General features: G+C 40.5%; 1 protein-coding gene across 1 annotated transcript in view; it reads right to left on the bottom strand.

Moving 5' to 3' along the window:
• Cht7 (chitinase 7) overlaps positions 1-9,734 on the bottom strand; it is a 45,996-nt gene extending 36,262 nt beyond the window's left edge. The window contains exons 1-2 of the mRNA XM_080283778.1: positions 9,708-9,734; positions 7,806-7,866 (exon numbers count right to left, since the gene is read on the bottom strand). Of these exons, the coding sequence (XP_080139904.1) occupies positions 7,806-7,866; positions 9,708-9,734 (88 nt within the window). The remainder of the gene's footprint in view (positions 1-7,805; positions 7,867-9,707) is intronic.
• Between the last annotated feature and the right edge of the window lie 2,735 nt (positions 9,735-12,469).

The following is a 12,469-nucleotide window of genomic DNA, read 5'->3' as shown; positions in this document are numbered from 1 at the left end:
TCCGTAAGTAGTACCGTACCGCCACCCCTCCCCCTTCCCCCTTCCCCCTTCCCCCAACCCCACAATACACCTTTCACTAATGTTGCCAAGCAGGTGTGCTCCCTGTCTGGCCACACTGCTACCCTGCCCTGCCCTACTCTGCCCACCTGTTGCTGAATGGAGCCTCATCACACTCCTGCCTAACAATATTTTTTTTCTCTTTTTTTTATTCTTCCATTTGCCTACCCTACCTGCTTAACTTTATTTTCTCACTTTTTTCTTTCCATGATCCTACCCTACCCTACGCTACCAACCCCACCTTTTGTTGAATACGGCCCTCTCTCCCCTCACACTCCTGTCTAACCTTTATTCTCTCTTTCTGTCCTTTCTCTTGCCTTACCTACCTACCTACCCTACCCTACCCTACCCTACCCTACCCTACCATACCATACCATACTATACCACACCATACTGTACCATACCATACCACACCATACCATACCCACAACACATGCTGTTGAATAAAGCCTTCTCTCTCTTCACACTCTTATCTAACTTTATATTTTTTTTTTTCTTTTTTCCTTGCATACCTACCTACCTACATATCTATACTCGCCTGCTCACCTGCTGCTGGATAAAGCCTTCTCATAGCACTTCTGTCAGTCTTTAGTTTCTCTCTTTTTTTGCCTTCTTTTTCTCTTCGCTTCCTCCCTCCCATTCCCTCCTCGCATCTCTTCCTCTCCCCTGCCCTCTTTCCCCCTTCCTATCCCTCCCCCGATTACTCCTCTTCCCCCTCCTTTACTCTTCCTCCTCCTCCTCTTTCTACCTTCCATACTTACCCCGATATCTCCCTACTCTTTATTTTATGTGTTTTATGTCTTTTCTTCGTTTTCTATCATCTTCTGGTCCTTGTAGGATTGCTTATGTGATTTCTAACTTTAATTTTGTGCCTGCTGTCTTCTTTCTCTGATTATATTCCCTTCCCTTTTCTGTTACCTTATGTCCTTTTCTTTTGTTTATTTGTCATTTTCCTATTTCGTTATTTTATGTTCGTTTTCAATCTTTATCGGCTCTTCCTGCATTGGTTATGGTTTCATCTATTTATTTTTTGTCCTTTCCCACTTTTCTAAAAATCTTATTCTATTAACTTTCTGTCCCTGAGTCTGTTTAGTTCGAAGTTTTATAGTTAATTCATCCATTTCCTTTCTTCTTTTTTATTGCGTTGTCTTCATTTTGTTGTTTTGTTTTATTGCGTTTACTTCTTGTGTTCATCGTTTTTTTTTTGTTCATTTTCTGTTCTTTATTTTGTTTTTTCTATCTTTTTCCTGCTTGTTCGTCCTAGTCCTGTTTCCGTTCTTTTTCTTTGTTTCTTCTTTCTTTATCCGTCCTTTTCCTATATATATATATATATATATATATCATCAGCCATTACAAGTCCACTGCTGAACAAAAGCCTCCCCCACCATTCTCCACGAATTCCTTGACTGAGCCAATCTTTGCCATATATATATATATATATATATATATATATATATATATATATATATATATATATATATATATAATTGTGCCTGTGTTCCCTTTCATCCCCGGCCATTTAATATTTTCGTCTTTATTCTTCCCTTTCTAGACAGCCTTTCTTTTTCTTGCCCTCCTTCACAGTTTTACCTCCGCCAACGAAGCTGGAGGAGGCTATGTATTTATCTATGATTGTCTGTTTGTTTGTTTGTCCACGTAATATCTCCGAAAGTCCTGAGTGAATTTCAATTAAATTTTGTGGAAGGGTGGACTATGGACCAAGAAAATGATGAAGTCTTGGGGCAGATCTGGACCCGGATCCGGAGTATCCTGCATAATATCTCCAAAAGTTCTCAATGAATTTCAATGATATTTTGTGGAAGAGTGGGCCATGGGGCAAGAAAGAATTGCTTTAATTTGGGTGTGGATCCGTTTCCGGATCCGGATCCTGTGTATCTCGCACAACATCTCCAAAAGTTCTAAATTAATTTCAGTGAATTTTGTGGAAGAGTGTGCCATGGGTCAGGGATCGATTGATGAAATTTGGAGGCGGGTCCGGATCCTATGTATTCCACACAATATCTCTACGGATCTAGATCCGGATGCTATTTAGTGACAAAGATACTGGCGGAGGTATGCAGCTCTTTGAGTAATTTCTAGTTTATCTCTGTCGTCCTCCATTGCTTCACTACATCATCTTTGTTCCTACTTCATTAAAAAAAATATTGTCATTCTGTTCAAACGTTCACTAAGATATACTTTTATCACAGTTCTACTGTCCACATTATTTTCTCATAATAGCCTATTCTTGCTTCATCGTCACACCGCATATAAATCATCCTTAAGATTCAGTACTCGTTCATTCCCACTGGATGTAATAGCTTTATGAGATAAACTAAAAAAAAAAAAAAAAAAAAAAAAATCTACTCTATAACCCAGCTTTCGAGTTCATTGACACCCATTCCCTCTAGCGGCTACTTGACGCAACACTAAATAACTCTGACCTTAAGCTGACATATAGCAAGGTGCACTTACGTCTAATTTTCATATTATTCAGGCGTATTTGAGTTCTATTCTATGCATATTCAGTGGCTTTTGTGGATGTTGATGTAGCTCCTGATTTTTTTTTTTTTTACTCCATAAAACTTTCGAAAAACGAAAATATATTTTTTACTTCGTTTTACTGATGTGGCTATTGATAATAGTTTTTGTTCTTTTTTGAGTGATATGTTGTATTATGTAAATACTTTCAGCATTTTCTTGTAAGCTATATGGTTAACAAACTTATATATATATTTTCTATAATGTAAAAAATATTTTTGCATTATAATTCCCAAGAAAATTTCAGCATCAAGACATTAACTAATATATTGATTCGTCCGTGGGCTCTCTAATAATCTCAAATCCTTTCGAAATATTTTATGACTTCAAGACATTCTGCCAGCATTTTAGATGATATAGTATTGTTCACGATGCAGCAGGGAACAAGTGCAAGAATATAAGAGCTTACGCCATGGTCCATTGAGTAATACTTTTTTTTTTTTTTTTTTTTACGTGGAAGCCGCTGACCATGCTTCCGAACACGGTATATACAAACTCCCCACAACTTTTCGTAGTTTTCTCCCTCATTCTCCACGACTTTCTTTCTCTGCTCCCAGTGAAGTATCTTCAATTTCACGGATCGGCTGTAGAATGAACAGGACGGGGATGAAAGAGAAAAGAAAAAAAAAAAAAAGCAAGTCGTTCGAAACTGTTGGTCCAGTCACCGTCCGTCGCTTCTCGCCACCAGCGCCTTTCACTTTCGACGGCCGCATTCGACCCCCTCCTCCTCGGCTTCGGAATCATACACATTAACCCTTCATGCATTCCTTCGCTATTTGAACCCATTACCTATAATTTGCATTCCTCATTTTACGTTTTTATTGTGCGAGTGAGCATATTTTACCATATTTAATGGAATTTTTATGAGATTTATATGTATATTTTTGTTCTAGCATCAAGGGTTTCGTCGGCAGTAAAGTTCTTGAGAATCAATTGATAGACTAATTCTTTCTTAAATAATGGAGTCTCAGAAGAAAGAAATAGAACGCGAAATAACAGGTTTGTGGTTGCTGTGTTTCTCTCTCTCTCTCTCTCTCTCTCTCTCTCTCTCTCTCTCTCTCTCTCTCTCTCTCTTTGCACCCCAAGCTTTACACCCACACCTCACACTACACACCCTACATCCACACCTCCCTTCTCTTTTCCTTTCCATAACTCTCTCTCTCTCTCTCTCTCTCTCTCTCTCTCTCTCTCTCTCTCTCTCTCTCTCTCTCTCATTCTTTGCATCCCAAGCTTTACACCTCACATTCCACACCCCACATCCACACCTCCCTTCTCTTTCCCTTTCCTTAACACCAGCCTCTAACACCTGACTGTATATTACCGTATTTACTTCCCATATTGTGACACCACTTTTTGTTTATATTCTCTCTTCCAGTCTGTATTTTTTCTTTTTCTTTTTTAACTCCTTTTTTTTTTTTAGCTTTACCTTAGTTTTTTTATGTGCTTTTTATGCCTGCTATTGTCCTCTATTTTCATTATTTTTTTCTTAATTTTGTTTCACTCCTGTCATTATCTGCTGCTGTGGGCTAATTTCCTAGCTTCCCTCCATCCCTCGTTCCCCCCTTCCTTCCTTCATTCTCTCCAACATTCATTCATTCATTCCCTCAAATTTTTCTTTTCCTTCATATTCTCTCTCTCTCTCTCTCTCTCTCTCTCTCTCTCTCTCTCTCTCTCTCTCTCTCTCTCTCTCTCTCTTTCATCAGCTTCCCTCCTTTTTCTCTCATTCCTTCCCTTCGCCCTTCATCTTGTTTCATATCTCTCCCTTCTTCCTTCCCCATCCCTTCCCTTCTACCTACCATCCTCCTACCTTTTGTTTCCTTTCTCCATTCCTTCTTCCCCCATTCCCATCCACTTTCCTTCGTCATATTTTCCGCCTTTCCCCTCTCCCTTCCTCCCTCTTTCTCTTCTTCATTTCGTTCTTCTTACATTTTCCTCCTTTCTCCCTCCCCTCCTCCGTCATTCCCTCCTTTCCTTAGTTCTTCCTGCCTTTTCCTTCCTTTCTCCACTCCTCTCTCCCTGCCTTTCTCCCTCATTCTCTCCCTCTCTCCACTCTTCCTTCCTTTCCCTTTCTCCCTCTCAGACGTGCCTGGCCACACAGATAATTCATACACATTATTTTTGAACTCACAAAAAAGAAAAAAAAAACGAGAAGACCAAAGAACTGTGATTATTAAAAAAAAAGCACAGAGAGAACGTGACTGTTCACTTATTCATTTCTTAGGTGAAAGAAAATTGCAGTAAAGAATAAAAATTCAAATAGATATGCCTTGTGAAATCCATGTCATTCTGCTCCAGAACTGGTCAAAATAATAATAATAATAATAATAATAATAATAATAATAATAAATAATAGTAGCTAAAAAACACATATAACTCATACATCCACCAGTGTCATTGCCATTAAAAGGGATCCGTGGAGATAGGATCCGGATCAGAATCCGCCCCAATATTTAATTAATTTTATCTTGGCCCAGGGCCCACTCTTCCACAAAATTGAAATTCATCGAGAACTTTTGGAGATATCTAGAAAACAGACAGACAGACAAACATACTGTTGGTGAATACAAAACCTCCTCCAACTTCGTTGGCGGAGGCATTAATAATAATGATAATAATCGTTATTATTTTTATTATTATTATTGTTATTATAATTATTATTATTATTATTATTATTATTATCATAATTATTATTGTAAAAGAATTTAGTAGATATTTAATTTTTGTATGTCATCGTTAGAGTTTATCTTACTTTCTTCAGGTAACATATTGGCCTCCTTGAACTGACTTTAATGTTACGAAAAACAAGAAAAATAACACTAGAACGAGTTGTTATAAGCTGAGGGTGAGGGTATGGTGAGGGTGATGGTGAGGTGAGAGTGGAGTGAGAGTGGTGTACGGGTGGGGTGAGGGTGAACTGAGAGGGAGGTGAGGGCGACATGAGGGTGAGATGAGAGTGAAATGACGATGGGGTGAAGGTGAAGTGAGGGTGGGATGAGGGTGGGGTAAGGGTGAGGTGAAGGTGAGGGTGAGGTGAAATTGAGGGTGAGCTAAAGGTGAGATGAACGTGAGGGCGAGGTACGAGTGAGGTCAAAATGAGGGTGAGGTAAGAGTGAGGCGAAGGTGATGGTGAGGTGAGGGTGAGGTATGAGTGAGGTGAAGGTGAGGCAAAAGTGAAGGTGAACATGTCTACTGAGGTTGAGAATGAGCATGAGATGAAGGTGAGGTAACCTGATTAATATGAGAGTGAGCTGGGCCGAGGTGAGTGATATGAAGGTAGAGTGAGAGAGGTGAGGGTGAGGTGAGGACAAGGTAAGAATAAGATGAATATGGAGAAAGAAATTAAGTGTGAATAAAATCAGAAAAAGAGATGAAAATGAAGTGAACTAAAGTGAAGATGTAAATAATGAAAGGCAAAGGTGGTCCGTCTCCTGTGAGAGAGAGAAATGACAGTAAGAAATTAGATGAATAAAAAGGATGAAGTGAGTGATGGGAGATTTATATGAGAATAAAAGTAATGAAGTGAGAAATCCAATGAATGAAGCATAAATTATATGAATGAAGTAGTAAGAAGGAAAAAAGTGAAGTGAGGATGATGAGTAGAACTGAAAATTAAGTAACATGAGAATGAAGTATGAATACATTTAATGATGTGAAAATGAACTGAATGACACAAGAACCAATAACCGTTCACAGAGCGCATAGCTCCGCTGAAGGCAATAAAATTAATGATTTACTGTTATAATTCTTCTTTTCTATTATGCGAATACTTTCACGGTCACACATAGTCAATTAATTCTACGGTCTTAGTCTACCGTGTTACATAGTCTCAGAGCGCATTCCTAATTTTATGATTTCCAGCATCGGAATCTGGATCCACCTCAAAATCTAAACAATTCCTCCCTGACCCAGTGCATACTTATGAGTCAAATTTAACTGAAATCCAATAACAATTTTTTGAAATATGAATGAAGTGGAAATGAACGAAGAAAGAATGATGTAAGACTGGAACTGATGAAGTAAGAATGAAGTGAATGGAAGCAGACGATGAGAAAATGGGATGAATTAATTGAGAATGAGGTGAATGAAACAAGGACGAAGTAAAATAATGAAATTAATTAAGAATGAAGTGAGTGATGAGAGATGAAGTGAAAATAAAGACAAACGAAGTAGACTACAGATGAAGTAAAAATGAGGTAACTGAAGGAAGATGGAATATGACTAAAGTGGTAATGAGGTGAATAAAGAAATGGCCTAAAACAAAGGTAAGAGTGACAGACAGTACCGGTAAGTAAATGGCAGAGTGACTAAGCTGGTCCAATATCATGTATGAAAAAGCAAAACAGAGTGAAATATAAGAGTGAAAGTAATTGTGTAAAGATCCCAGACTCATCTATACGTAAGGGTGAATAGGAATAACAGTGACAGAGAAGAATGACATGCGTAATAATGAAAGTGAGTGGAAGATAAAATGAGTGAGTGTGTAGTAGCAAAATTAGAGTGAAATTAACAGCATGAATGAAAATCAGAATGAAAAGAACACATTAAGAGTTATCTACAAGAGTGGATATCTAGTAAGAGTTAGAGAGGGGGGAGGAAAGGTGAGAATGGGTGTTGTTTACACAAGTGGCATTGTAAGCTTCGTCGTAACCTCTTCATAGCTCTTTATTTTCCCAATTACACCTTTACATTCTCTTTTATGATCCTAATATCCCAGGTGGTCTGTTAATTGCTCCATCCAGTTTTGTGTGTTGCTTTGGAGAGGAGCGAAGCACATTTTAGCTACATATGGGACTTACTAATCAAGCAGACAATCAATGGACGTTATGAAAAAAAAAAAAAAAGTAGACATTAAATTATGAAAAGGGTTATGAGACATGGAAAGTAATGCAGGTTAAACACTGGTAGCGCTTACTGAGCTGTCCCTGCAACGCAAGAAAACTGGGATGTGTTATAAATTGACCGCTCTGTATTTTAGAATCGGCATAGGCTAAATGGCATCAATAACAAACAAGATGATACTGAGGTGTAATGTGTTAAATAGATCACTGGGGAAAGGGAGTTACGAAGTCTCCTATGCCACTAGAGGGTGCGTCGACTGAAGCAGTGACTTCGCTTACCGTGTGCTAGCGTGAGGTCCTCTAGAATGAGTCAGAGTGAGGTAAACAAAAAGTAGAATGAGTAAGAATGGAGTACAGTGAACAACTAACCTTGTGCCAGAGTGAGGCTCAGCACTGCCACCACCACCACCAGGGCCAGCCACCCCGCTCTCTGAAAAACACAAGAAAGATACATGTAACCAGAACATTATTAACCCTACAGAGAAAGAGAAAAATAACGTAAATAACCAGATAAATAATTCCCCTTAAAAAAAAAAAAATGGAAGTACACTAATAATTATCACTAGGAGGAAAATTAAAAACAAATATAAAACACACTAATAATTACGCTTGATATACAGGGTGATGCATAGTTGACTCTCAGATTTCACTTCACCCGATGATCTCTCGTGTATTTGCTGGAATGGCCCAATCAGCGTTATCAGTGTCTATCCTGCATCATTTTAGTCCTTTCCTACTCCCACTGCCACACCCACACCAGCAGACTGAGCCGTAGCCGCAACACATACGGTGGGTTTATAGTAAAGCGCTATTTACGGACCACCCCGACTATAAAGAGAACCAAGCACCCCACCCTCAGGAAAACAGGAATACCGATGTGTGTGTGTGTGTGTGTGTGTGTGTGTGTGTGTGTGTGTGTGTGTGTGTGTGTGTGTGTGTGTGTGTCTAGGTAACGCCCGGATCACTTTCCCTTTCTTCCTTACTTCCTTTCGTTTTTTTTTTTCTTGTTTTCCTCCCATATTTTCAATGCATTTCTCCACGTTTTTTTGCCTTGAGTTTGCGTGTTCTTACTGTTAATTTTGGCTTGTTATCTGTTCTGTTCTCTCTCTCTCTCTCTCTCTCTCTCTCTCTCTCTCTCTCTCTCTCTCTCTCTCTCTCTCTCTCAGTCCATTTTACCTCTCCTTTCCTCCATTTCTTAACCTTACCTTCCGCTCTCTACCTCCCGTTTCCTTCCCTTCTTTCTCTCAATTTTCTCTTTCTTTCTGTCTCTCCTTCTGCTTATTCCCTCCCTCCATCTCACCCTTGCATCCTCTCTCCCTGCTTCCTCACTCTCTCCCTCCGTTTCCCTCCTTGTTTCCTCACTCTCTCTCCGTTTCCCTCCTTGTTTCCTCACTCCCTCCGCTTCCCTCCTTGTTTCCTCACTCTCTCCCTCTACTTCCCCACCCTTTGCTCCCTAGACCTTCCCCCAGGGCGCATAGCTCAGAGGGTCGCCTGGGGCTGGAGTGAAGGAGGGAGGGAAAGTAGGAGAGGCGTGAGAGAGAGAGAGAGAGAGAGAGAGAGAGAGAGAGAGAGAGAGAGAGAGAGAGAGAGAGAAGAAAATTCCGTGATGTGAAAACGAACTGAAAACTGTCAAACTCATATGAACAACGCGTAAAGAAAATGAGAAAAAAATAAAAACGAATGAAATAAAACGAGAGAAAGGAAATAGATCAAATGAAAGAGGTGAGGAAAGGTTTTAAACAAAGGTAGCCATGTGAACCAAGATGAGAGTGAGAGATTGCCTATGAGGAGAGTGCATGAGTGAGGTAGTTAGTTGGAAGGGAGATAAGATGGGGATGGAGACCGAGAAAGAGCTGGAAAGACTTGGTGCGAGAGCTGTGTAAGCGAGAATAGTTGATGTGTTGTTGTCTCGTGGAAAATACAAACGAGAGAGAGAGAGAAACAACTTATAGAAGTGATCTGGGATGGCGACTGTCAAATGGAAGTATCATCATTATACTTTCAAGTCAAGTGCCCAGATTTTTTAGAATCCTGCACGATTTCCATAAGCATTTTTTTTTTTTCTAATTCCCATAATACCGGGACGCTCCTTAAAACCATCGCGTGACCAGCCTTTCATGAGGAACTTCGCATTTGCTGACTTCGCATTTGCTGAAATCTAAATCTTCAGTTTTATAGGACATTTCAGAAAATTCATGTATGCTAATGAACTCTGGCATTAAGCGTGTAGCAATAAATAGACAGACAGAAGGTCTTTTTGTAGATCCTTACAACATTGCGACAGCCCTCAGAAACCATCTCTGCTTCACTAGCCCTGTTGAGGAGTTTCCCGCCATAGCTCTTCCCGTCTCCCTTGGCTAAATAATCACAGACGACATTTTTCCTTTCTCAACTTCCCTCATTATCCGACCATTGCAAGGGCATTTTCGGTCGTTACAGCGGGTAGTTGAGACGTTAAAGAGAGTGATTTAAAGCTATGGGGGAGAGATTATGATGCAGAGGAAATGGAGACGGTGTTGTTGAAGGAAGGTATGGTTTGTTTAGATTTGGGGTTATCGTACATCTGGTAACAAAGTCTAAATAATAAAATGTCGCGAGGTATCTATTCCAATGTAAATATTTCTACGAGGTCTAATGAATAATATATTTCTTTATGTGTAATGAATACGAGGTTAGCAAGAGACGTTTTACTACTTTATATTTTTAGTTTGCTAACCAGTGAATCGTAATGATTACCGCATTTTTATTAGAATTATTAATACAATTTTTGTTCATAGGGTCAGAGCATACGAAATATTAGGTATATTTTCACTGCACTTTTTACATCATTATCACCATTTTCAATATTACTCATACTATTTTGCGTGAGAGGGCATTTTATGTGCACCCTCCCTTTCCCTTCCATTCCCATGTAGCTAAGTTGTTGCTGTGTAATGCTGCCCTCTTTTGCTGAGCTGTGGAGTGCTATAATATGGCGTACTGTAGTGTTTTAAGCTGTAAAATTGCGAACTGTCCTGTAGCATGCTTTTCTGTAATGTGGTGTGGTGTGGTGTGGTTTAATGTACCATGATGTAGCGCTTTCACATACTGTTCAAGTATGTGTCTTTAATTTTCTGTAATATGATGTGCTTAGCTATAATGTTCCTTTCTAGAATGAGTTGGCTTGTGATGTGGTGTGGTGTGCTATGCCGCATTATACTGTACAGCGATGGTCTGTACTGTGTTCCACTGTAATGTAAAATAATGTACAGTGCGTATAATGTGATAATCTTCACTGAGTTCAAATGCACTGTAATGTGATTAATCTGTACTGTATTTGGTTGTAATGTACAGTGAAGGCCTGTAGTGTGTTCTACTGCATTACAGAATGATATATGGTGCTCTCGTGCTGTAAAGTGATATACGGTGATGTTGTGCTGTCACCCACCCCCTACATGACGCCACAACACCAAAAACATGGGTGTAGCGTAACCTGGCACACATCACACCCTGTCACATGACCGCCGGAACACAGCGCGATGATGCAAACTGAAGGCCGCAGGGGGTGGGTTGGCCGCTGCCGTGGTGAGAGAGAGAGAGAGAGAGAGAGAGAGAGAGAGAGAGAGACAGCATATGGTCATTTGTATTTGTCTATATATGCAAATGTGAGTAAATTTGCCTAATTATCGGATATCATTATGAGTTTATATATTAATATATGAGTTAACGTATGAATATGTATGTGTGTGTGTGTGTGTGTGTGTGTGTGTGTGTGTGTGTGTGTGTGGAGTAGAGTGAATGGATTGGAAACACACAGGAGACTACACCAACGCACCTCAAAACACACACACACACACACACACACACACACACACACACACACACACACACACACACACACACACACACACACACACACACACACACACACACACACACACACACACACACAACTGGCCCGCAGGAAGAAAAATGCACATTGGGTAACGTATAATTTTGGGAGTTCTTTCAATTTCAGTTTCGTCCACTGGTATTTTCTCTCTCTCTCTCTCTCTCTCTCTCTCTCTCTCTCTCTCTCTCTCTGCATCTTTCCTTCCTTCCTTCCTCATTTCTCAGTTTCTTCCACCCTCTTCCTTCTATTCCCTCCTTTCCTACATTCCTTCTTTCATCTTTCTCATTACTTCTTTCTCCTCTCTCTTGTCTCCTCACCGTCTCTCCTTCCTCCCACTCTTTCCTCCCATATCTCCCCATTTTCCCCTCTTTCGCACCCCTGCTTTACTCCCTGTTTCTCGTCTTTCTTTCCTCCACTTTTTTATCTCTCCTCACATTTTTTCCTCTCCCCTCATTCTCTCCCCTCCCCTTCCTCCGTTTTTCCTTCCCTCCCATCTCTCCCTCCTCCCTTTGGTCTTCCCCTTCTCCCAAATCCCTGTCCATGTTTCCTCCCTCCCTTCCCACCTTCGCCCTCCCTTTTACCCTTGTTCCACCCTCATCCTCCTTCAGTTCTCCACCACTTGTCTGTCCATACCCTTTTTTCCTCTCTTCTTCTACTACCCCTCCTTCTTTTCCTCCTCCTCCTCCCCTCCTTCTTTGGTTCCTTTACCCTTTTTCCTTCTCCCTCACCTTCCCCTCCTTCCTTTCTTTTTACTTTGTTATCCTTATCTTCATCTCATAGGGTTAGATTTCATAGTCACAGTCTTCTCTGTAACAAACAGTCTTGAAGGGACCATTATGTCTGTTACTATTGCTTTCCATTATACTTCTCCAGCTTTCCCTCCCTTAGCCCGTACCTCTCCCTTCCCTCCATTTTTCCCCTCCTCCCTCACCTAGATTTTGCCCTTTTTCCCTTCTCTCCCTTCTCTCCGTCTTTCCTTCCCTCCCCCTCCATCTCTCTCTCCCAGGGTGACCTCCAGCTCCCACCCCCGCCACTCAGGCATTTCCCAACACCCCAGGCCGCTCTCTCTCGCTCTTGCTCGCCGCCCTTGTGACGTCATATCCAGACAACAGTGATGTCATACGTAAAGTTTTAAGAAAGAACTAACAGATAATACCATAAA

The sequence above is a fragment of the Coenobita brevimanus genome, chromosome 98, assembly GCF_032717465.1.
Source record: "Coenobita brevimanus isolate Jiangsu-jjx chromosome 98, ASM3271746v2, whole genome shotgun sequence".
Lineage (NCBI taxonomy): Eukaryota > Metazoa > Arthropoda > Malacostraca > Decapoda > Coenobitidae > Coenobita > Coenobita brevimanus.
Note: the sequence above shows the minus strand (reverse complement) of the source record. Positions and strands in the feature narration are given on the sequence as shown.